This window comes from Echinops telfairi, unplaced genomic scaffold (genome assembly GCF_000313985.2).
Source record: "Echinops telfairi isolate 266 unplaced genomic scaffold, ASM31398v2 ScPeMD7_3533;HRSCAF=4204_0, whole genome shotgun sequence".
Classification (NCBI taxonomy): Eukaryota; Metazoa; Chordata; class Mammalia; order Afrosoricida; family Tenrecidae; genus Echinops; species Echinops telfairi.
This window is the reverse complement of record NW_022107431.1, coordinates 104,318,740-104,342,717: the sequence shown is the minus strand read 5'-3', so window position 1 is coordinate 104,342,717 and position 23,978 is coordinate 104,318,740. Positions and strand designations below refer to the sequence as shown.

The 23,978-nt window shown below is 39.4% G+C and overlaps 1 protein-coding gene across 1 annotated transcript in view; it reads left to right on the top strand.

Annotated features, from left to right (window-relative positions):
* Window positions 1–23,978, top strand: part of SMAP1 (small ArfGAP 1) — a 153,663-nt gene that overhangs the window by 66,267 nt on the left and 63,418 nt on the right. The window contains exon 3 of the mRNA XM_004696318.2: window positions 6,686–6,771. Coding sequence (XP_004696375.1) covers window positions 6,686–6,771 — 86 coding nt within the window. The remainder of the gene's footprint in view (window positions 1–6,685; window positions 6,772–23,978) is intronic.

The following is a 23,978-nucleotide window of genomic DNA, read 5'->3' as shown; positions in this document are numbered from 1 at the left end:
TTTGTTGGCCTTTAGGAGTGTTTTCCAGTCCTGTCTGTTGGGGCACCATGCCTTGGCCCCAAAGTCCACCTTCAGCATTCCCTGGGGACCTTGCCGCTCCGTTCCCTTGCTGTTCTGTTGCATGCCCTTAGTGTTTTGCTTCGGTGTGGCAAGATCAGATTGGGTGCAGTTCCCACACTGTGTCTCTGGTGCTGTCCCCCGCAGGGCCATGGGTCAGTGAGGGGCATCATGTCTCATAGTGGGGCTGGCCATGTGGTTCTCTCTGTGCACTGGCTGCTCTAATTGGGGTAATAATCCTGAAGGCCTGGTGGGCCAGGATGTGCTCCAGTCTCTCCTCCTCCCCCTTCATCTGCTTCTGTGTGCTCCGATCAGATATGTTCCCTCTCCAGGAGCTGTGGATTTTGTGCCGTCCTTTGAAATAAATTATTCTAGGGGGAGAGGCAGGTATCCACTTAGTATTTGGGACTGGGTCCAGCCCCCCAGACCTCTCCATTGGTTCCCTACTCCACGCTGGCATGTTGCATTTGCACCTTGGAGCACTGGGTTGAAGTCTGATCTCTCTTTCCCTGTGGAGATATGAATAATACCCTCCCCTTGGGTGGGTTAGCGCCCCGTGCCCCTGCTATACATTTCTTCCTTATTTTCATCATTTTTCCCCCTTTACCCACCTCCTCCCCAGTTGTCTACCATGTGCCTCCCTGCATTTGATCTGGTCCCTACCATACTACCCGGTCCTCACTCCAAGAATGTTTGTATACAGTAACTTTTTCCCTATGCCCCTTTTACATTTTTTTTTTAACGCTTACCTCAGCGGACTCATGTTGTACTTGTCCTTTTGTGCCTGACTTGCTTCCCTTAGCATGATTTCCTCAAGCTCTTCCCATGCAGCGATGTGCTTCATAAGTTCATTACTGCTTTTTAGCAATGCGTAGTACTCCATTGTATGTATATACCACAGTTTTGTTGCTTCTGAGCTAGATGGCCGCTTGTTTACCTTCAAGCCTTTAAGTTGGTCACATCTTTTAATGATTATGATTTCTCTGAGTTTTCTAGAGCTGCCGTAACAAAATAACCCCAGGTGGTCTTAAGTGGGTGCACTAACTCAGAGTGAGTTGCTTGATGCTCACCTAGCGGGGAAAAATAAATACTCTGAAAGCTCTGCACCGCCCAATGCAATTCCTGTGTTGTTGTTTTGTGTTGTGGGGGTGTCCCCTATGTATGAATGCCATGGACAGTGAAGGTCAAATTGTAGCCAGAGACAAGTTTGAACTGGCACCTTTGTTGATAGGAAGAATGAGGGGATAGGACTGCGGGTAATAAAATGTTACAAGTAGATGAGTGGCATATGGTCTTCTTTTTAGGAAGAATATTTTGATGGGTTTATTCTTGCGATGGTCTAAGAGAAATGGCTAGATTTAAATTAAGGTAGTGGATAGGATTAAATGAGGAAACCTACAAGAAATAATTAAGAAGTTAGGATCACCAAGACTTCTGGCAGAGGTGGGAGAAATCCAAGAAGGATGCACTTGGTGGTAGTTTCTTCTTGTACATTGAATGGTACTGTTCCATAGATAATAAAATGTGATGTGAAACTTTCCAAATTTTGTCACCACTGTCTTCCATTTCATGACTTCACAAAGGGGTGGTGCGCGGGAACTTTTCTGAAAGACCCTGTTCTAGTTATGGACCCTAGTAAATGTTGCAATAGCTATCTCCAGATCTAGAAATTGTGAAAAAGGTCTGAAACATAGCTCTAATACCACAGCATAATTACAAATGCTCAAAAGTGTGGTTTATACTTTATCTTAAAACAAAACAATTATAGGGCATAACTTCCTCAAATAAGAACCATTTCATAAGAACTGAGGGAATGGATTCTGCATTAAACATTTCCAAAGAGTTCCCGAGACCAAGAATGGTGGACCTTCCCTTCCAGCGACTGGGATCCCAAAGATCTTGAAGCCAGTCCTGAAAGGCTTGCTCTTTTGCAGGAAGTCCTGGTGGCTTTTGAGAGGAAGATAGAGAACTGTTCTGGAAAATTTCAGTGGTAGTAGAGGTGAGTCACTGACATGAAGAATGTGTCCAAGGAGTACAAATAGTCATTTTCTCTTATTAAGAGTTTATTCTTCCTTGATACCCAGTTTCACCAACGGGAGTTGGAAATCTTAGTGTTTGTTGGTCAGAGTTTAATGAATAGACTAAAGTAGACAGAGCAAGTAGCATTCCTTCCTGTCCACACAAAACATTTTAAGAAGCTTTCAAAGATGTCATCTTCAAGAAGACTATGCTAGGCAAATATTTGATACATGAATGCTGTAATTGTTTCAAATCTATTTTTGTATATAGTCTGCTTGGATGAGAGTTTTCAGAATGTTAGATTGGATTTGTCACCTTTTTTGATCCTAAGATGGTTCAGCTAGCTGTGAAGACGCTTGTGAGCAGGAAGTCCCCGGGCTCTGACTCAGATGGCTGCTTGGACACCTTAGCTAAGCTTCCTGCGCATGGCGCTTAATTTTTAAACAATGCATGATTAATATAGCCCCTTGATGTTATTTAATTTGAGGGAATAGGAAATATATAGACATTAGGCAAACAGCAAAGTACCTAAAATGTGTCAAGTGAAAAGTCTCCCACTTCAGCCATCCAGTTTTGTTTTGTTTTTGTAGAAGCAACCATATCTATCAATTTCTTGGGTGGTCATCCTGAAATATTACATGCTTGTGCATAAATGTATAGGTGTTTAAATATCCTGTACCAAAAGTCTTTTAATCTGGACTTAGATTATTTTCCCTGTCCCTTTCTAAGCAAATTGGCAGAAGCGTTTTAAATAGTTTTATCCGTTTTCCTCCATGTTTAACATAGATGCATGTAAGAGTCTTCTTTTAATACTAATGTTTAAGATTACATTGGTTAAATTTTAACATATTTAACATTGGGATTTAGAAGATATAATTGCTACAGTATCTGCTAATCACTTGTAACATTGCAATAGTAATCTCAGTTCTTTCTGTTTTAGCATCTGCTCTTATAATTTCATGTTTATCCCATTTTAAAACCAAACATTAAGCTCCAAAGGGAAGATCAGTACACATGAAAATAATTATTTGTGAAAAATACGTAGCTTACCAAAATAAAAATTAGTGTGAATTTTAGTTTACTCTCAGTGACTGTTGGCCAGCTGTAACTCAGTGTCTGATGGGGAAGGTGCAGGAAACAGTACAGAAATAGCTGAGAGGACGGTGCTGGGGGGAAAGGGAAGATGCACCAAGATCAAGGAGACAGGAAATCCAAGGAGCCGTGCTGCTTAGAAGATGGAATCTGTGTGAATTGAGTTGGGCTAGTACCAGTACAAGTCATACAATGCATCACTTATTTGGCATACACAGTTTTGCTTTCCAAGAATTTAAACAGACATTTAGTTTCACAAGTTTGCCTTTTATTATGTTTACTTATTTCATGATATTGTCAACGATTTAACCTGGGTACATTTGTTTTCTATCTTCTTATTATCTTCTGTCTTCACACATTTATTTCAAGTCTTTGTTTTCAGTAAAACTGTTCATGTGTGCTGCTTAATTACTATTTTGTTACTGGAGTAGCCCCCAGTGACATAAAACAGGACTTCATTTTTTAACATGCACATATAATACTGCTATTTAAAAATAAATGAAATTTACCTGATTCTGCCTATACATTTTTCATTTATTTCCCTTTTATTACATTTGTTTAGTTTTTATTTTATGATTTTGGTTATTAAATTAATTAGCTCAATAAATATTGCCAGCTAAAACTTAAAAAGGATAAACCCAATGCTCTTCTATCTCTGTAAAAACTCAAACATTTAAAGCTGTTTTAGATTACGTGCATTAATGTTTCTAGGTATAAAACTAGAATTGGGTGAAATGTTTTCTGCTTGGGGGAAGCATTGCGATTTCAGATACTTTTAGAAACTTCTATGTAGATTGTGATGGCAGTAAATCAGACTGTAGATGCTTTTCAGCACTTGAGTTCATGGAGTGTGTTTTGAAATTTCAATTTCAAATGCGTGAATTTTGGGGAATGCTTTGTTCGCTATATGGAGAAACTAAAAACAAATTATAGATGAGGACAAACATAATAAATTTGTTTCAGATTTATTAAATTTCCATTTGCTTTATTAGACCACAAAGCAAACTCATCACAATTGCGTCTCTTCCAACCCATAGCAAACGCTACAGGACAGCATAGAACTGCCTCTCTCAGTCTCTGAGACGGTAACTCTTTACTTGAGTAGGAAACCTCATCTTTCTCCCTTTATTACACTACCTCCAGGTAATATTTGCATTTACAGATGTAATGGTGGTGATTTAGGATGATAATACTTCAATCAGAAGAATACAATACAAACAATCTAAGAAAATAAAAAGTATAAAATGAAACCAGACCAAGTTTAATGAAACAAGTGAATGAAATTCATTTTAAAATGTTTTGTTTACTGGGAACCCCCACCAGCCCCCTTTTGTGTAATGGAAGTGTCTTCTTAGCAAGTGTGGCAGCTGCCACTGCTGCAGGAAGCGGATTTACAGATGTTTCCCACTGAGTGTCACATAAAGAGTACAGAGTGCTTTAAAAAATGTCTTTAAGTGGCATCTTTATTATGAACTGTAAAGTTAACTAACTTTTCAAGTATTTTGGTATATTTGTATATTTTTCTTTAAGGAAAAGAATCTTTGCCTTTGTATTTAGTATATTACTAATTATCAAGAATATCAGTAAATTTTCTGCTCATGGGGTATAAGGTTTAACATTGTTTTTAAAATTTCAAGTTTTGTTAGCATGTCACATTAGTTTTTAAAACTAATTTTAAAATAAAATTTACTAATTTTAAAATAGTCACCACCATTTTTTGCAACAACTTAATGTAATCTTTGCATTAAAAATACCTTCTTTTTTCATACATGAAATGAGATAGAGACGAAATATTAAATGATATGACTTTAATAAAGTCACAAGAAAAATTTAAGGTTCCACCTAAAAACCCTGAAATTTTGGTTACTTTTACTTTTACAAAAGTACTGCTAATATTGATGTGATTAAACTCTCATTACCACAATCAATTTTAGATCATAATCTTCATTCTTGTACTTGTCGTTATTTAACTCCCCTTTGTCCCCTAATCTCCCTGCCTCTCAAGGAGCCATTAATCCAGTTTCTGCCTCTCTAGATCCACTTATGTTGGATTCCATATGCAGAAAAATATTAAAAAACAAGCACAAAGTAAAACATCAAAAATGAAAATATTAAAAACAACAAATTTAAGTGGATCATAAGGAAAATCAAATGATAGTAACTAAATTTTAACCTGACTGCATCTGTAACAATCCACTTTCTAATGCAGTCTGCATATTAGCTAGGCTATTTGCATCCCTGGTCCCTGGTCAGAGGGGATTCCCCAGGGACCCTTCACTTTTTTAAATTTAAAGGAACAGCTTTAAAACGAGTCTAAGGAGAGATCATTACATTTTGATAGTACATTTTGACTTAACTACGTCTACCATGATTGACTGTATAATGTTTTCTGCCTGATAACAGGGATATTCACATCCCTCAACTATGGTCAGCGTGGATTCACTAGAGGCTTAATCCATGTGTGGGCACTGCAAATGGATTTTGGTCCGGCACTGTCATTCATAGCCTTCTGCAAACTAGGTGTTCACAGGTTAAGCTCTGATGCTTTTCCCTCCTTTAGATTTGCTTCTTCCCTGTGGACTTAGTTGACGCCTCACTTAGATGGCTGCTTGTTGAAAAACGTGCCTTTAAGACTGTAGACACTATCTTTCTGATAGCCAGGTGCCATACTCTGCTGTAGCACCCAAAAAAAATCATAGCATTGTGAATGAGGGGGAGTGCGGAGTGGGGACCCAGGGCCCATCTATGTGAAATTGGACATCCCCTTGCTGAAAGGCTGTGGGGAGGAGACGAGCCAGTCAGGGTACAGTGTAGCAAAGATGAAACATACAATTTTCCTCTAGCTCTTGGATACTTCCTCCCCACCACTATCACAATCCCAGTTCTACTTTACAAATCCGGCTGGATGGGAGGATGTACACTGGTACAGATAGGAACTGGAAACACGGGGAATCCAGGACAGATGAACCCCTCAGGACCAGTGGTAAGAGTGGCAATACTGGGAGGGTGGAGGGAACGTGAGGGAGAAAAACAGATTACAAGGCTCTACATGTAACTTACTCCCTATGGGTCGGACAACGGAGAAGTGGGTGAAGGGAAACATCGAATGGTGTAATAAGATATGACAAAATAATAATTTATAAATTATCAAGGGTTCATGGGGGAGGGCGGGGAAGAAAGGAGCTGATACTGAGGGCTCAAATAGAAAGCAAATGTTTTGAGAATGATGATGGCAACATATCTACAAATGTGCTTGACAATAGATGGATGCATGGATTGTGATATGACTTGTACGAGCCCCCAATAAAATGATTTTTTTAAAAATGGAATGGCTAAAATATTTCTAATTTGTAATCAAGGGTATAATTTTAGTTATGATATGAATATTTTTTTAAGATGAAGATTATGTATTGGTAATAAGTGTTACCTGGTAATTCACATATGCATGTATATGTATGTGTGTATAGGAATTATACTGTAGTCTACATGTGGGTAATGAAAAATATTTTTCTTACAGTGCATGCAAGATATGGGAAATACTAAAGCAAGACTACTCTATGAAGCCAATCTTCCAGAGAATTTTCGAAGGCCACAGACAGATCAGTATCCTTTAAAATATTGTTTGTTGTAGATTAAAAAAAATTTAACCTGTTTGACTTGTTCATATTTATCTTTGGATCTTGAGAGAGGTGTACCATACTGTTCTTCACTAATGATATAGATTTGCCCAAAACTGCATTTGTGAACATCCTGAGTACTGTTTTTTCATTTCCAAAGGGACTTTTTTTGGTTAGTTTTATGTTAATAATTTTAATTATTACATGAAGCAAGTTGGAATGTTAGTTAATGCATATAAAAGACAAATTACACATTTAGTATGTGGGAATGCTAAGATGTTTGTAAATATTTAGTACTGACAGCCCTTCTTTGTCTCAGGGTGTACAAATGTGTTACCTTATGAATTTCATCTAAAGAATGAATAGAGTGTTTTCTTAGGCATTTTCCAGGAATTCCCCATTTGTTAAGATAAAATTTTGACTTTACTCATTTTATTGGTACATAGCATACAATTTAATCATTCAATCTTATTAAAAGATTTGTGCAGTCATCACCACAGTCAGTTTTGGAACATTTCCTTCTTGTACTCATTGTTATCTCGTCATTTCCTCCCTAACCTCCCTGCCTCTCCCCTAGGTAATTGTTACTCCAGTTACCATTTCTAGATTTACCTATCTAGCAATTTATTATATACAGAAAGTCATGCACAACACAAACAGGAAACAAACAAACAAAAAACCCTAACAATGATTTGACAAAACAGAAAGAACTTAATTGAAAATCAGAAAATATTAAAACGGAAATTTTAAAATCGGTTAACATGAAGACAAGTACAGAGGGTGAAGAATTAGAATTTTGACAGATTAGGTTTTAAAATAATCAATTATATATTTTGCATATTTATATAGAACAATCTTGATCATACTAAGTTTTCAAGATATATGATCTTTTCCCACAGAGAAAGTCTTGCCATTATATTCATGGGGGTAAGTCTAAAGGTATTCTAAAATCCTAGAAACCCTTATTAAACAGAAATTGTACAATGTGAAGCTATTGTTTCTTGACTATAACTTGTTTTATACACTTTAACTTTACCCCAAAGAGTTCTGATCTTTTATTTACATTGTATAAAAACAGTTTGTCATCATGAAATTCAAATTTTACTCCTTTGAAATGTTCTTTGAGTTTGAGTAATAAAATGATGTTAGATGGGACAGGAGTCAGGGCTTTTAGGATGATGTGTTAAGACTTTCCTAGGAAATTCTCCTAGGACACTCCTGGCTACCCTCAAAGAATGAACAGCTGCCTTGTCAAGATGGGGAAACGTTCCTCAGCTATAATTTCTTAACCTTTTTATCATGGATATAGTTTAGTTTCCCCAAAACTTCTCCCTATGAGCCCTGTGATCATCCTGTGTCCTTTGAGTCTTTAGAAACCCTCAAGTAATCACCAGAGCCCTCCGATCTGGCAACTGGCACCCAGCAGGTCCCTTGAGAGCCAGTATTTTGATCGGACCTTTTCTTTTTTGAAGCCACCCTAATAAGACTAAACAACCAAAAGACCTCAAATTCACTGCCATTGAGTCGATGCCAACTCATAGTGACCTTATAGGCAAAGGTAGAACTGCCCCTGTGGGTTTCTGAGACTAATTCTTTACAACAGTAGAAATCCCTGTCTTGCTCCCGTGGAACCGCTGATTGTTTCGAACTGCTGACCTTATGGATGGCAGCTCTACATGTAACCTCTGTATCACCAGGGCTCCTCTATGAGCCCGAGACAGGTATATTACTGAGAGGCCTTGTGTGTAGCCATTCACTGATCATGCAGAGATATTCAAACATGTTTTGTTGGGATGAACCCATGGATGTATGAACTGGTCCTAGTTGAGATGCATTTTCCTTGTATTTTTATATTAGAACAAAAATTTTTAGAAGTCTATTAGAACTTTACATTTGCGTGTACCTCCTACCCTCATCTCCTCCCACAAATTTAGCAATTTGCTATCCTAAGTTATTTTTTGTTACAGATAATGTAGTGGGATGTACATTTCAGGCATAAGGAATTGTGTAATTGAAAATAAGGCGTGAGGAAATATTTTTAAAATGTAATGTTACAGAATTTGAGTTTTGTAGGAAAAGTGGCTGAGAAAGTATTTTTGTGTGGTTTTGTGAAGGAATTTTTTGGTGTGGTTTGTTGAAGGGTGTAATAGAATACTTTTGCCTTATTTAATTGGCCCACTGGGAAACCATGAATGGTTTTGAACCGGGAGAAACAGAAATATTACTTATTTCACCATGAAGTTAGGTTGGAGTTAGGTGTGGAGATCCTGGCAGCAGGGAAAACTAGTGCAGCCCTGGCCTGAAACGAGCAGTGATAAATGTTAAACATTAGATTGTGGCACTGAGCTTGGATTGGAGGGAATTGGAGATTCTGGAATGAAATGATGAAGGCAGAGCAGTTGGACTAGGTGAAGATGGGCTTTGGTTTTGAGGAAGACACTAAAATGACCTCGGGGCTTCTGGCATGGGTGACTGATTGCAAGGCCCATTCACTGAAAGATAGCAGGGCTGGAACTGAAGTTTCGTTACTTAGAGCAGTTTGCTGCTTGTGGCTAGGTATGTAAAGATACTCATTTTGGTGGGTGGGAACATGAGTGTGAACTCCAGCAGAGAGCCAGAAATCCATGCTGAGGACTGACTTGGCATGCAGGTGATATAAAATGCATTGGTTCTTGACTCCTTTTTGAGTCTCCTGAGAATCACGGGAATAAGAATCTTGGGAAATGAAAATCTGAAAAGAGAAAGCCTAGAGCAGACCCTTGGGGGAAGAGGGCATTGTAGAATAAAGTACAGTCAAACATTAAGTGTATTTTGCCACATGCTTGGAGGTTGAATTAGTTTGTTTTCCTCCTTTCTGCTTATCCCTCCAAGCCCAAAGTGACACGAGACAGTCTAAGATGAAGAATATACCTTTTATGGAAGAGTGGTTATGGGTTTGGTTTCAGTCGGGTTTTTTTAATATTATAAATTTACATGACATTCTTTTTCTTTAATCATTTTATTGGAGGTTCGTAAAACTCTTATCACAAGCCATATATACATCCATTGTGTCAAGCACATTTGTACGTTTGTTGCCATCATCATTCTCAACATTTGCTTTCGACTTGAGCCCTTGGTATCAGCTCCTCATTTTTCCCCTCCCTGCTCCCCACTCCCTCATGAACCCTTGATAATTTATAAATTATTATTTTGTCATATCGTACACTGTCTGACGTTTCCCTTCACTCACTTTTCTGTTGTCCATCCCCCAGGGAGGAGGTTATATGTAGATCCTTATAATGTGTTCCCCCTTTCCACCCCACCCTTCCTCCACCCTCCCGGTATCGCCACTCTCACCACTGGTTCTGAAGGGATCATCTGTCCTGGATTCCCTGTTTCCACTTCCTGTCTATACCAGTGTACATCCTCTAGTCCAGCCAGATTTGTAAGGTGGAATTGGGATCATGATAGTGGAGGTGGGTAGGAAGTATTTAGGAACTAGAGGAAAGTTGTATGTTTCATCGTTGCTACACTGCACCCTGACTGGCTCATCTCCTCCCAGTGACCGTTCTGTAAGGGGATGCCTACAGATGGGCTTTGGGTCTCCACTCTGCACTCCCCCTCATTAACAATGATTTGATATTTTGTTCTTTGATGTCTGTCTGATAACTGATCCCTTCGGCACCTCGTGATCACACATACTGGTGTGCTTCTTTCATGTGGGCTTTGTTGCTTCTGAGCTAGATGGCCACTTGTTTACTTTCAAGTTTTTAAGACCCTAGACGCTATATCTTTTGATAGCCGGGCTCAATCTTCACCATATTTGCTTATGCACCCACTTTGTCTGTGAGCATCAAGGAATACCAGTTTAATAGAACAAAGTATTTTTCCATTGAGGGAATGCTTGGGTGGAGGCCCAATGTCCATCTGCTACTTTAATGCTAGCCTATACATATATGCACATAGATCTATTTCCACATCCTCATATATAACTGTATTTACATATGTACATACTTTTATTTAGACCTCTATAAATGCCCTTTGCCTCCTAATTCTTTCCTCTCTTTCCTTTTACTTTCCTCTTGTCCCACTATCATGCTCAGCTTTCATTTGGGTTTTAGTAATTCCTCTCTGTTACATTACCCTTGATCACATCCTACCAGGCCTCCTACACCCTCCTCACCGCTGATCTGGAACACTTGTTGTTCCCCTGTCCCTGAGTTTATTAATACCACTTCCTTTCCCATCCCATCCCCCTCTATCATGTCCCCCCAGAATAGTCGGTCCCGTTGTTTTCTCCTCCAGACTGTTCATCCTGCTTGTCTTATTTAGACAGAGCTGCGGAGATAATAACATGCACAAAAACAAGACAGAGCAAATCAAAGCAACAAAAGAAAACAAAACAACAACAACCAAAAGCCAATGACAAACAACAACTAAGAAAAGCCTGTAGTAAGTTCAAGGACTGTTTGTTGGCCTTTAGGAATGTTCTCCAGTGGAGTCTGAAGGGGTGCCAAGCCCTGGCCCCAAAGTCTATTTTTGGTATTCCCTTGGGAACTTCGTTGCTCTGTTCCCCTTGCTGTTCTGTTGCATTCCCTTAGTGTTTTGCCTCGATGTGGTGGGATCAGATAGGGCGCAATTCCCACACTGTCTCCAGTGTTGTCCCTGTAGGGCTATGGGTCTTGAGGGATGTCATGTCTCACTGGATTGGCTGCTCTGAGTGGGAATATCGGACTCATGGGTTGGTGGACCAGGATGTGTTCCACTCTCTCTTCCTCCCCCTTCATTTGCTCCTGTGTGCTCTGATCAGACATGTTCCTCTCCTTGAGCTGCAGCTTCAGTGCTGTCCTCTGAACTAAATTCTTCTGGGGAGAGGGGCAGCTGTCCACGTAGTTGGGATTGAGGCCGTCTCTCAGATCTTCACTGGTTCCCTACTCCATGCCAGTATGCTGCATTTCCATCTTGGGAGCACTGGGTTGAAGTCTGGCCCCTCTTTCCCTGTGGAGATATAAACAATACCCTCCTCTTGGGTGGGTTAGTGCCCTGTTCCCCTGCTACTCATTTGTTCTTTCTTTTTCTTTTCCTTTAACCCCTCCTTTTTAGTTTGCTACTATATGTATCCCTGTCATACTACCTGGTCCTCACCCCATGAATGCTTGCATACAGTAGCTTTTCCCCTATGCCCCTTTTCCATTTTTTTTTTAAATGCTTACCTTAGTGGACTTATGTTGTTCTTGTCCTTTTGTGCTTGGCCTACTTCACTTAGCATAATTTCCTCCATTTCTTCCCATGCGGCGATGTGCTTCATGCATTCATCAATGCTTTTTAGCGATGCGTAGTACTCCATTGTATGTATTACATGACGATCTTGATAGCTTTAAATGGTGTCTTCTGTGTGATACCTTATGGGTGAAAGCAGTTTCTGTTATTTAATGCATCATTTTGATTTTACATTTTTTAAAAAATAAAACGCATAATCAGGGAGAGGCAATATATACTGTAACTTCTTTTTATCTATGTATTGCACCATTCTAAGCCCTATTTTGTACATACTGGTAAAAAAATAATACCGTTTCAAATTAACTACAGTCGGTTTTAGGATGACCTTAGAGAAATACTGAGATGATGGGAAAGTGAATTACATAGTTATTTGTTGGTTTTGCTTATCAACTTTATCTACAAATCCCAGTAAAGACTGATTTCGTTAGTGAATTGGCTGGCATTCATTATTAATAAAAATATCTTTGATGCAGTGACGATAAAGTATGAAAACCAATAGCTTTACTGCTCAATAAGGGTTTCCTATGTTACAGACAATCCCTTTCTGAGTTTGGCATTTTATGTATGAATGTGTGTGTATGAGAGTACAGCTGAGCTCCCTGGAGTTCTCTTGGCTGTAATCTTTACAGAAGCAAATCATCTGGCCTTTCAGGTCAGCAGTCCCTGGCAAACATTTGCATCGCCCAGCGGCCTTCTACAACAGAACTTGAATACTGCTTAATGGTGATGGTCTGAGTAAAATCAATATTGCCACATCTGAGTTTTGGTGGTTTTTTAGTTTGAAACTGCAACTGTGACATAACTGAAGAGTTAAAAACTTTTTTAAGTCCCTAGTTAATTCATGTGAGGCTTTTGGATTAAGGTTATGTTTGCTATTGCTACCAGAAACAGGCTTATTTATCAAATTAACTGTTTTCACTTTTTCAAAAACGTTTAAAATTATCATATTTATGTGACGTATTATCCTCATACTTCACTAAAAAGAAGTCTATTGAGGTTCAGTAACTACTTCAATATGGACTTTCACTAAAAATATATCATTACTGATGATGGATTATAAGATGACATCTCTTGGCCTATGATACCAGCCCCTATATCTAAAGTAATTTGTGTCATATTTTTTATTTCTTAATTGTGAAACACTGATTTGGGAGCTCCATAAAGGAGCCCCTGGTGTTGAAATGGCTTAAGCACTTGCTAACGGAAAGGTGTGCAGTTTGAATCCACTAGCTGTTTCATGTGAGAAAGATGTGGTAGTCTGTGTGATTCGCCTCCTTGGAAACCCTGTGGGGCTGTTTCCTTACATAAGGTCACTGTAAGTCAGAATCTACTGGATGAGAACTGATTTTGGCAGTTTTCCCTTAAAGAGTCTAGAAAGAAGCCCACCCCATATCTTTATTTCTTGTATCACCCAAAATCTCAGTGGTCTCTGAAAAATCTAGCATCCCCGTACTTTAAAGGATTTAAATACAGTTATCCCTCATCCTCAGAGGCAAATGGAACCAAAGTGAGTTAAACTTGCCCAATATGGGACCTCACTGCAGTTTTAACAAGATTTGTCATTTTTTAAAAGCTTTACAATTTACAAAAGTTATGCAAAAGCTGCTGTGAAAGTGTAATTTCTCATGTGGGATGTGGTTAATTATAGGCTGCATGTTCTAGTGCATGACAAACGATAAAGCTTTACATTAAGCTTTTCATTATTAGGATATTTCTTCTTATCTAAAAACTTTAATTACTTCAGTTCCATGAGATCTATTGTGTACCAATGCTAATCAGTAGTTTTTCTCCTTTGAGGTTATTTGAGCTTTTCAAAGTTTTATTGCTGTCAGTGATATGTGCTCGGAACTGGAAGATTTTGTTCTGGGAGTAGATATTAATTTAATTGTCTTTCAAACTGTATCTTTAAGGAATCGGGGAGGGGAATCTTAAAATACTATTACATATTAAAAGAGTAACACATACAGTGCTAAAATTTTTGTGGGCTCATGTAGCATTAACTAGCTTTGGGGGTGGGGAAAATTAAGGAATCTATAACAAAAGACAAGTAATTATAGACATGGGGAAGGTTATGGGATACTTGTTTTTTGTTTTATGTACTAAATTCCACATCAATAGTTAAATACGAATTGCAATGAATTTATTTCTCAAGTTTTTATTTCTACTTTTTTGTTGTATTACTGGACTACAGTGATATAACGAATCTTTATATTTCAAATATGTGTGCCACTTACTCTCCACAGCTATTTTTTTTCCTCAAATAACACAATACCTCCTGTGCCTTCTAAATTTGACAGGTCCCCCACCTCCCCACCTCCACCCCATTTTCTAAAAGCACGGTTAGAAAACCAAAACCCCCAAAATCTTAAAATACACAGATTTACAGCCTCTCTCTTTTTTAAAAAAACTGTTACTGTAGACAAAGCTAGAAAAGAGCATTTACAAAAGTGGCTTGGGAGGAGAGGCAGGTGGGGTGGGGTCAGGTGGCATGTTAAACAAACTTGGAGACCCACTCCCAGTGCAGCCCACTGGCTCCTACTCTGCTGACCTTAGAGGAAGGGTGAGGGTTGCCCTCCAGGGTTTTGGAGAGTAATTCTTCACGAGAACACAGTGTTAGCTTTCTCCCGGGGAGTGGCTTCAATTAGCCCAATTCGTAACCCAGGATGCCACCCAAAAGTGTATTATTTCCGTAAAAATATGGTGCACTAGCAAATTTTATTCTTTTAACAATCCTGTGAAACAATCTGTTTCACAAGTGAGCAAACAGACACCAGTTATTTAAGACAAAAACAAGCTAACTCCATCTCTTGAAATTTTACTGTTAGGTAAATGATGGGCTTGAAAAGGTTTGTGAAGAAATGAAATCGAAAAAGAAGAATTTTTTAAAATTGTTTTATTAGGGGCGCGTACAACTCATCACAATCCATACATATATCAATTGTGTAAAGCACATTTGTACATTCATTGCCCTCATCATTCTCAAAACATTTTCTCTCCACTTAAGCCCCTGGCATTAAGCCCTCATTTTTCCCCTTCCTGCCTGCTCCCCCTTCCCTCATGAGCCCTTGATAGTTTATAAATTATTATTTTGTCATATCTTGCCCTGTCCGACGTCTCCCTTCACCCACTTTTCTGTTGTCCGTCCCCCAGGGAGGAGGTCACATATAGTTCCTTGTAATCGGTTCCCTCTTTAAGAATGGAATTTTCCATGAACTTCTTTTGAAGCCTTCTCATATGCCATCCTTAAAACTGAACAACCTGGTGTGGTGTTCAGTTTTTTTTTTAGGTGTAGTATTTTTTTTAGACGTTTTAGGCATGGGCTCAGTAGATTAGCTAATAACTTCATGGCTTTTACAACTGTCAGTTAAGCTCTGCTAGGGAAATAGAAAGGCTGTAGTAACTGTCACTTACCTAGACAGGTTGTAATAACGGCCAGTTCAATAGAAAGTGCCTATTGGTTCCAAAATTGAGGCTAGATAGTAGAGATCATCTTTCTTGAGTAATTAGGTTTTAAAGTCAGCATGTAATACAGGGTTTAGTCAACATTTCCGGTAAAAATGTCCTAAATTGTCTATAATGATAATAATATGTATATACAGAATCTCTTCATAATCTGAACTTTTCTGTTTCTTCTATTGGAATGGAATTCAAGATTCAGCAAATCACAGGACTATGGTTCATCTGCCTGGTTTCTGTATGTTTGCTTTTCATTATTTCCAAATTGTTACAGACACAGGACCAGTACGGGCCAATGCCATCAGAAATTCTAGGATAGTTACATCGATGTGTACTTTTGGAGGCTTAACCTGAAAATAATTTATTTCCTTTTGAATTACATTATATTAGCTGTCACTCTCAAACCAACAAATGAGATATCCATGACCCTTATTTTTTACTTCAAGTAATTCCTGTTTTTTAAAAAGTAGGAAAATAAAACAAAATTAGCCACTTGCAATGATTTTTGTGTACAATTCAATGACCTTGTGTTACTACTTGTCTGCTTTTGTACATAATGTTTACTGGATCACTGCTATGCCCTCTTAATTATGAATTATACATGGCTGGTTTTATCGCTTACAAAGGCAGAAAAAGTTGAGCAGTTGCAATGTAAATTGCCCAAACACAACTGTCTTCTCAAAGCCTAAAATGCCTTTCATCTGCCTCTTTACAAAAGGCTATGTTGTGTTCGCTGCTGTAGCACAGATTATTACAGAAAGGTTCTGTTAACCTCTGAAATTAGCTATGTTTATTTCACTGAAGTTACAGTGAATAATTAGCATATCATTTGGGACCTTACCAAAAATATATGAAGACAGAGATATTCCTACTCAGGCATGTTGGTTGGAACAGATAACAACAAAAGATGTAACATATTCAGTCACAACTTGAGTAACTCAAATGGAAGTTTAAATACTTACTATGCTCTGTTTGCTTTTCCTTGTTTTAAGTGTGAATAATGAGAAAGGTCCTAATAAGTTCAACAGTGGTTTTTTTTAATGTTTATAGCCTTCAAAAAATACATCAAATGGATCATTTTTATTCTTGTGTAGTTAAAAAATGTCCCTAGGTAATTTCTGAGGTGATTTCTTATGGACCGCTCCCAGCTATATACAGGTTATTTATGTAAAATATACTAGCTATAAATTAATATTTTGCTGATGATACTTTTGAAAACTCATAGCATAATTTATCACAATTTTTTTGCCATAGACTTGTAGTCTTGTTTTACTCCAAAAGACTATATACATAAAATAGTTGCCCTTTTTCAAAATTCTTTATTTAGTAGAAAATGATCATATTTTCTGTTTCAGTTTTATTGGTTGTTAAATTATATCTATATTTTGAACCACAGTGAATTTTCGCTCTAGCAGTAGTCTTTTTTGTCATAATATTTTTGGATAAAAAATAATAATGAAATATTTAACTTTAAAAAAAAATCAATTTATTGGGGCTCATACAATTCATCACAATACATAGATCAATTGTGAAATATTTAACTTTTAATATGGAGTATAATTAAGTAGATCTGCACAAGACCTATTAAAGTATAGAAAGAGCACAGATAACACTTAAGGAGTAAGGTGGGTAGGACCTGACCCAAGCAAAGCTATTTTTGATTACCTCATATGCATTTGAAAGCTGTCCAGTAAATAAGACCACAAAAGAATTCATGCATTTGAGCTATGGTATTGGCAAAGAATATTGAAAGTACCATGAGCTCCCAGGAGAACAGAACAGCCTTTGAGGAATTATAGCCAGAATGTACCTTCAAATTGATGGTGATCCTTCTCGTGTGCTTTCGACATGTTATCAGGGTAGATGAACAAGAGGAGCATCAGTGACAGTGGCTGTAGCAGTGGGCCCAACAAGAGTGGAAAAGATGGCTTGGGACTGGCCTGTGTGTTGTATTGTACGTGGGGTCACTGTGAGTCGCAGCCTAACAAGAGCCAACACCACGTCACAATTGCAGTTTTGGCATTCTTGAGAGTCTCAAATTGTGTTTCTTTGAAATGTTCTTTGAGTTTGGGGAACAAAGACAAGTCTGAAGGGGCAAGATTAGGGCTGTAGGTTTGAATGGGGTAAAATTGACCAACAAAATCTCATAGGACAGCCCTTGCTACCTTTGAATGAGTGGATAGATTTCATGATGGGAAAAAAAAATCTTGCACAATTTCACCTCTCTCTCAACAGTGCAGTTTTCTTTAACTTAATAAGCCTCCATGATGGTTCTATGTTCAAGAATCTCCAGAAACTCAGTATAGCCTTCTCACTTGACCTTTATGCCTTGACTTTAACTGGCCTAGCAGATCCCTAGAAGCAATGATTTTGATGGGATCTGCTTTTATTTTGTATATTTTAAATCATTTTATTGGGGGCTGTACTATTATCACAATCCATACATACATCCATTGTGTCAAACACATCTGTACATTTGTTGCCATCATCCTCAAAACATTTGCTTTCCACCTGAGGCCCTGGTATCAGCTTCTCGTTTTCCCCCACCTTCCCTGCCCCCCCATGAACACTTGATAATTTATAAATTATTATTTTGTGATGTCTTACACTGTCCGACATCTCCCTTCACCCACTTTTTGGTTGTCCCCCAGGGAGGAGCCCGTATGTAGAACCTTGTGATCGATTTCCCCTTTCTCCCCCACCTTCCCTTCACCCTCCTGGTATCGCCACTCTCAGCACTGGTCCTGAAGGGATCATTTGTCCTGGATTCCCTGTTTCCAGTTCCTATCTTTACCAGTGTACATCCTCTGGTATAGCCAGATTTGTAAGATAGAATTGGGATCATGATAGTGGGGGAGAAAGCATTTACGAACTAGAGGAAAGTTGTATGTTTCATCATTGCTACCCTGTACCCTGACTGGCTCGTCTCCTCTCCAAGACCCTTCTGTAAGGGGATGTCCAATTGTCTACAGATGGGCTTTGGATCCCCACTCCTCACTGCCCTTCATTCACCATGATATGATTTTTTTGTTCTTTGGTGCCTGATAACCTGATACCTTCAATTCCTTGTGATCACACAGGTTTGTGTGCTTCTTCCATGTGGGCTTTGTTGCTTCTGAGCTAGATGGCCGCTTGTTTACCTTCAAGCCTTTAAGACCCCAGAAGCTATCTGTTTTGATAGCCGGCACCCTCAGCTTTCTTCATCACATTTACTTATGCACCTGCTTTGTCTTCAGTGATCGTGTGGGGAAGGTGAGCATCATGGAATACCAGTTTAATAGAACAAAGTGTTTTTGCATTGAGGGAGTACTTGAGTGAAGGCCCAGTGTCCATCTGTTACCTTAATACTAAACCTATAAATATGTGCACATAGATCTATTTCCCCATCATCACATAAAAATATATTTACATATGTACATGCCTGTATTTAGGCCTTGAATTAGTTAATTGTGCCAGCCTGGCCGATAATCACATGTGGTGCTGGTTGAAAGGCGGAGGGATAAATGGGTGGTGAAGCCTCGCCTTTCTAGTTCTCGGGTCTCTTGTTTTGTGATGGTTGCATCGGGTGCAGCTGCCTTAGCAGTTCCCTGCTTCAGCTTGCAAGATGGATTTCCTACAAGACATCCCCAAGGAGAAGCCGCATGGATCTATCCCGATGCAGCCCTGGGTGCTGGAGCAGCCATGTGGAGACCCCTGCCAGTGCTGAGATGCTTACACGTTCACTGACTCAGCTTTCCTCCTGCAGTCGGCATTATTGCCTCTGTTTTGTGAGGTGAAGGACTTTGTGGACTGGTGTTGGGTATGGGTTAATGTTGGACTTGTGGGCTTGGGCAGCATTGGGTTGGGATGTTTTCGTGATGCACGTTTACTTTGCATAAAACTCTCTCTTATATGTGAGTTGCTGTGGATTTGTTTCTCCAAATTACCAAGACTATTACAGGCCTCTATAAATGCCCTTTGCCTCCTACTTCTTTCCTCTATTTCCTTTTACTTTCCTTTGTCCCCCTATCATACTCAGCCTTCATTTGATTTTCAGCAGTTCCTCTCTGTTACATTGCCCTTGATCAAGCCCTTCTATGCTTCTTACACTCCCCCTTGCCATCAATTTTGGATCACTTGCTGTTCCCTTGTCCCTGGATTTGTCAACACCACCTCCTTTCCTCTGCTTCCCCCTCTCCCATGTCCCCCTGAAACCATCTGTCCCATTGTTTTCTACTCTGGATTGTTTTTCCAGCATATCTTATTTAGGTAGAACTGCAGAGATGATAATATGCACAAAAACAAGACCGAACAAAACAAAGCCAAAAACCTGACAACAACAAAAAAGAAAAGCCTGTAAATAGTTCAAGGTCTGTTTCTTGACCTTTAGGAGTGTTTTCAGGTTGAGTCTGATGGGGTGCCACGCCCTGGCCCCAAAGTCTATTTTTGGTCCTTCCTCAGGACTTCCTTGCTCTGCTCCCTTTGCTGTTCTGTTGCATACCCTCCGTGTGGTGGGGTCAGATCAGGCGCAGTTCCCATACTGTGTCTCCAGTGTTGTCCCCTGTAGGGTTATAGGTCAGTGAGGGATGTTGTGTCTCATAGTGGAGCCGGGCATATGGTCCTCTGTGCATTGGCTGCTCTGACCAGGGATATCATCCTCAAGGCTTGGTGGGCTAGGATGTGCTCCTCTCTCTTCCTCCCCCTTCATTTGCTCCTGTGTGCTCTGATCAGACATGTTCCTCTCCCTGAGCTGCAGCTTCAGTGCTGTCCTCTGAAACAAATTCTTTTGGGAGGAGGGGTGGTCCCTCAGATCTCTCCACTGGTTCCCTACTCCATGCCTGTATGTTGCATTCACATCTTGGAGTACTTGGTTGAAGTCTTCCCTCTTTCCCTGTGGAGATATAAACAATAACCTCCTCTTGGGTGGGTTAGTGCCCTGTTCCCCCGCTACCCATTTATTTTTTATTCCCCCCCCCCTTTTTAGTTACCAAATGTAACCCCGGATTTGGTGTGGCCCCTGTCATACTACCTGGACCTCACCCTAGAAATGTTTGTATACAGTAGCTTTCTTCCTATGCCCCTTTGCATTTTTTTTTTTTAAACTTACCTCAGCGGACTCATGTTATGCTCTTCCGTTTATGCTTGGGTTACTTCGCTTAGCATGGTTTTCTCCAGTTCTTCTCATGTGGCAATGTGCTCATGCGTTCATCACTGCTTTTTAGTGATTTGTATTACTCCATTGTGTGTTTGTACCACAGTTTTTTAATCCATTCGTCTGTTGATGGAATTTGGGTTGTTTCCAACTCCTTGCAATTGTCAACTGTGCCGTGATGAACATTGGGACACAGATGTCTGGCCTTGGTTTGTTTCTTGCCTCTTCTGGGTATATGCCCAGTAGGGGGATTGTTGGGTCATATGGTAGCTCAATTTCCATCTGTTTTAGAAATCGCCTAATCGATTTCCTTAGTGGCTGTACAAACTACTGGTCCACCAGCAGTGGACAAGAGTTCCTATATCACCACAGCCCCTCCAACACTTGTTGCTTTTTGATTTCTTGAATTGGGCTACCTTTGAGGATGTTAAGTGGTATCTCGTTGTTTTAATTTGCATTTCTCTTATGGCTAAAGATCGGGAACATTTTCTCATGCTTATTTGCCATTCGGATTTCAGACTCTGAAACTTCTGTTCAGGTCCTTTGCCCACCTCCTCAGTGGGCAGTTGGTTTGTTTCTTTTTAAAAGCTAGCAGAGTATTGTAGATTTTAGTAATAAGGCCGTTGTCTGATTTACTCTTGCTAAAGATGTTTTCCCAGTCAGTGGGCTCTCATTACTCTCTTGGTGAATTCTTTTGATGTATACAGGTGTTTTATCTTCAGTATATCCCACTTGTCAATTTGTGACTCCTCTGTATTGTGTCCTCCCTATTTCTGATAGCCTATGTATTCCTTGCACCAAAGTTCTCAGGTTGGTCCCAATTCCCTCATTGATGGCTCTAATAGTTTGGGGTTTTACCCCGAGGTCTGTGATTCACCTTGAGTTTATTCCTGTGCATGGAGTGAGGTAAGGGTCTTGCTTCATTTTTCTGCAGGTAGATATCCATTTTTTCCAGCACCACTTGAAAAGGGCATCTGCTTCCTAGTGGATAATTTTCTGGGTTTTCAGTTCTTTTCCATTGGTCTATCTGTTATTATACCAATACCATGTGGTTTTGACCACTGTAGCTGTATAATATGTGTTAAAGTTCGGTAAAGCAAGCCCTCCCACTGTGTCCTTCTTCTTGAGGAGTCCTCTGCTAATTCTGGGTTTCTTCCCTCTCCATATGAAGTTGGTAATCAGTTTTTTCATTTCTTTGAAGAAAGATGAGGGTAATTGTATCGGGATTGCATTAAACTTATATAGTGCTTTGGACAGAACTGACGTCTTGACTATATTGAGTCTTCCATTCCACGAGCATGGGGTATTCTTCCATTTGTTGAGGTCACTCTTGGTTTCTTGTAATAGTGTCCTGTAGTTTTCCCCATATAAATCTTTTGCTCTTTTAGTCAGGTATATCCCTAGATACTTCAATTTGTGCTTGGCTATTGTGAAGGGTACCACCTTTTTGATCTCCTCTTCTGTGGTCTTATCGATGTGTATAACAGTCCGATGGACTTCTGTTTGTTGATCTTGCATCCTGCCGCTCTGCCACACTCCTCTATTGCTTCCAATGCTCCCCTTGTGAAGTATTGGAATTTCCACATACAAAATCATACCATCTATAAATAACAGTAGTTTCACCTTCACCAGGCGAATACCTTTGATATCTTTTCTTTGCCTCATGCTGTTTGCTAAAACCTCCAGCATGATATTAAATAAGAGTGGGGACATGGGACATCCTTGTCTGGTCCCTTTTTTCAGTGGGATTGCGTTAGTCTTTTCTCCATTGACTACCACGTTGGCTGTTGGTTTTTTATATATAACTTGTATGATCTTGGGGAATTTTCCTTCCATTCCTATCTTCTTGGGTTTCTTAAACAGGAATTGGTGTTGGATGTTTTTGAATGCTTTTTCGCATCTATTGATACTATCATGTGGTTCTTGCAGTTTTTCATGTCAATGTAGAGCATGATACTAATGGTCTTTTGTATGTTGAAACATCCCTGCATCCCTGGTATGAATCCCACTTGGTCATGGTTAATTATTTGTTTTATATACTTTTGTATTCTATTGGCCAGTATTTTGTTAAAGGCTTTTGCATTGATGTTCATTAAGGATATTGTCCTGTAGTTCTTGAGTCTTCTTGTGGGATCCCTGCCCGGTTTCAGTGTCAGAGTAATAGATACTAGCTTCATAGAAGGAGTTCGGGAGTTTGCCATCTTTTTCTATGTTCTGGAATAGTTTGTGTAGGATTGGTGTCAGTTCTTCCCTGATTGCTTGATAGAATTCTCCTGTGAAGCCATCTGGTCCAGGGGAGATTTTTTTATGTTGGTAATCCCTTGATAAACTTGTCTATTTCTTCTATTGCTATGGTCTGTTGAGATTCTTGACATCCATCGGGGACAGTTTAGGGAGGGATTGTTTGTTCAAGAATTTGTCCATATCTTCCAAGTTGTTGAATTCATTGAAGCACAGTCCTTCGTAGTACTGTGTACAGTGAACCCTCGTTTATCGCGGTTAATCAGTTCTAGACCCTACCGTGATAAATGAAATTCCGCGAAGTAGGATTCCTTATTTGTAAATAAAATATTTTCGTAGTTAGAGCATAGAGGACATGAAAAAACACCCTTTAGTCACCATTACACTCGTATTACCCAATTTATTAAACGAAAAAGGGGAAATGCAGTAAAACATTTTGGACGTTACAATTATCATTTATTATTTATTATATTATGAAGTACAACGGACGGAGCGAACAGAAGACTCATTCAAGTCGAAATGGCGTGCAACCTCCACGATTTTCTTGCCATCTTTGATCATATCCAAAAGTTTTACCTTTTCCTGGATGGTGAGCATCTTCCTCTGGCACTTATTTTTATTGTCAGAAGGCTTAGAAGAAGCAGCTCGTTTAGGAGCCGTCATAGGGCTTAGATAAAATTTCTTAAAAATCGCAAACAATTACAGTACACTGTACAAAAGCAAAAATGCATCTGATACATAGCTCCGATACGTAGCGATGCAGACAGAAGTGTGTACAGTATGAGCCAATCAGTGGCAGTAATGACAGAGCATGCGCTGTTACGCAAAAACCGCGATAGAGTGAAGCCGCGGAAGTCGAAGCGCGAAGTGGCGAGGGTTCACTGTAATCATCCTTTTGATTTCATTAGGGTCTGTTGTAATGTCCCCTCTTTCAGGTTGGATCTGTTTTTTAAGGCACACTCAGGGGCACTAAGACAAATGTGTCACTGAGAGAACTCGTTTGGAGCCATCCTGTAATCGCAGAGACATGCATAAACAGTTTGTTTGGGATAAACCCTGCTCACCTATCAGCAAGAACCTTAGTAGCAGTACAGTACTTTATACTT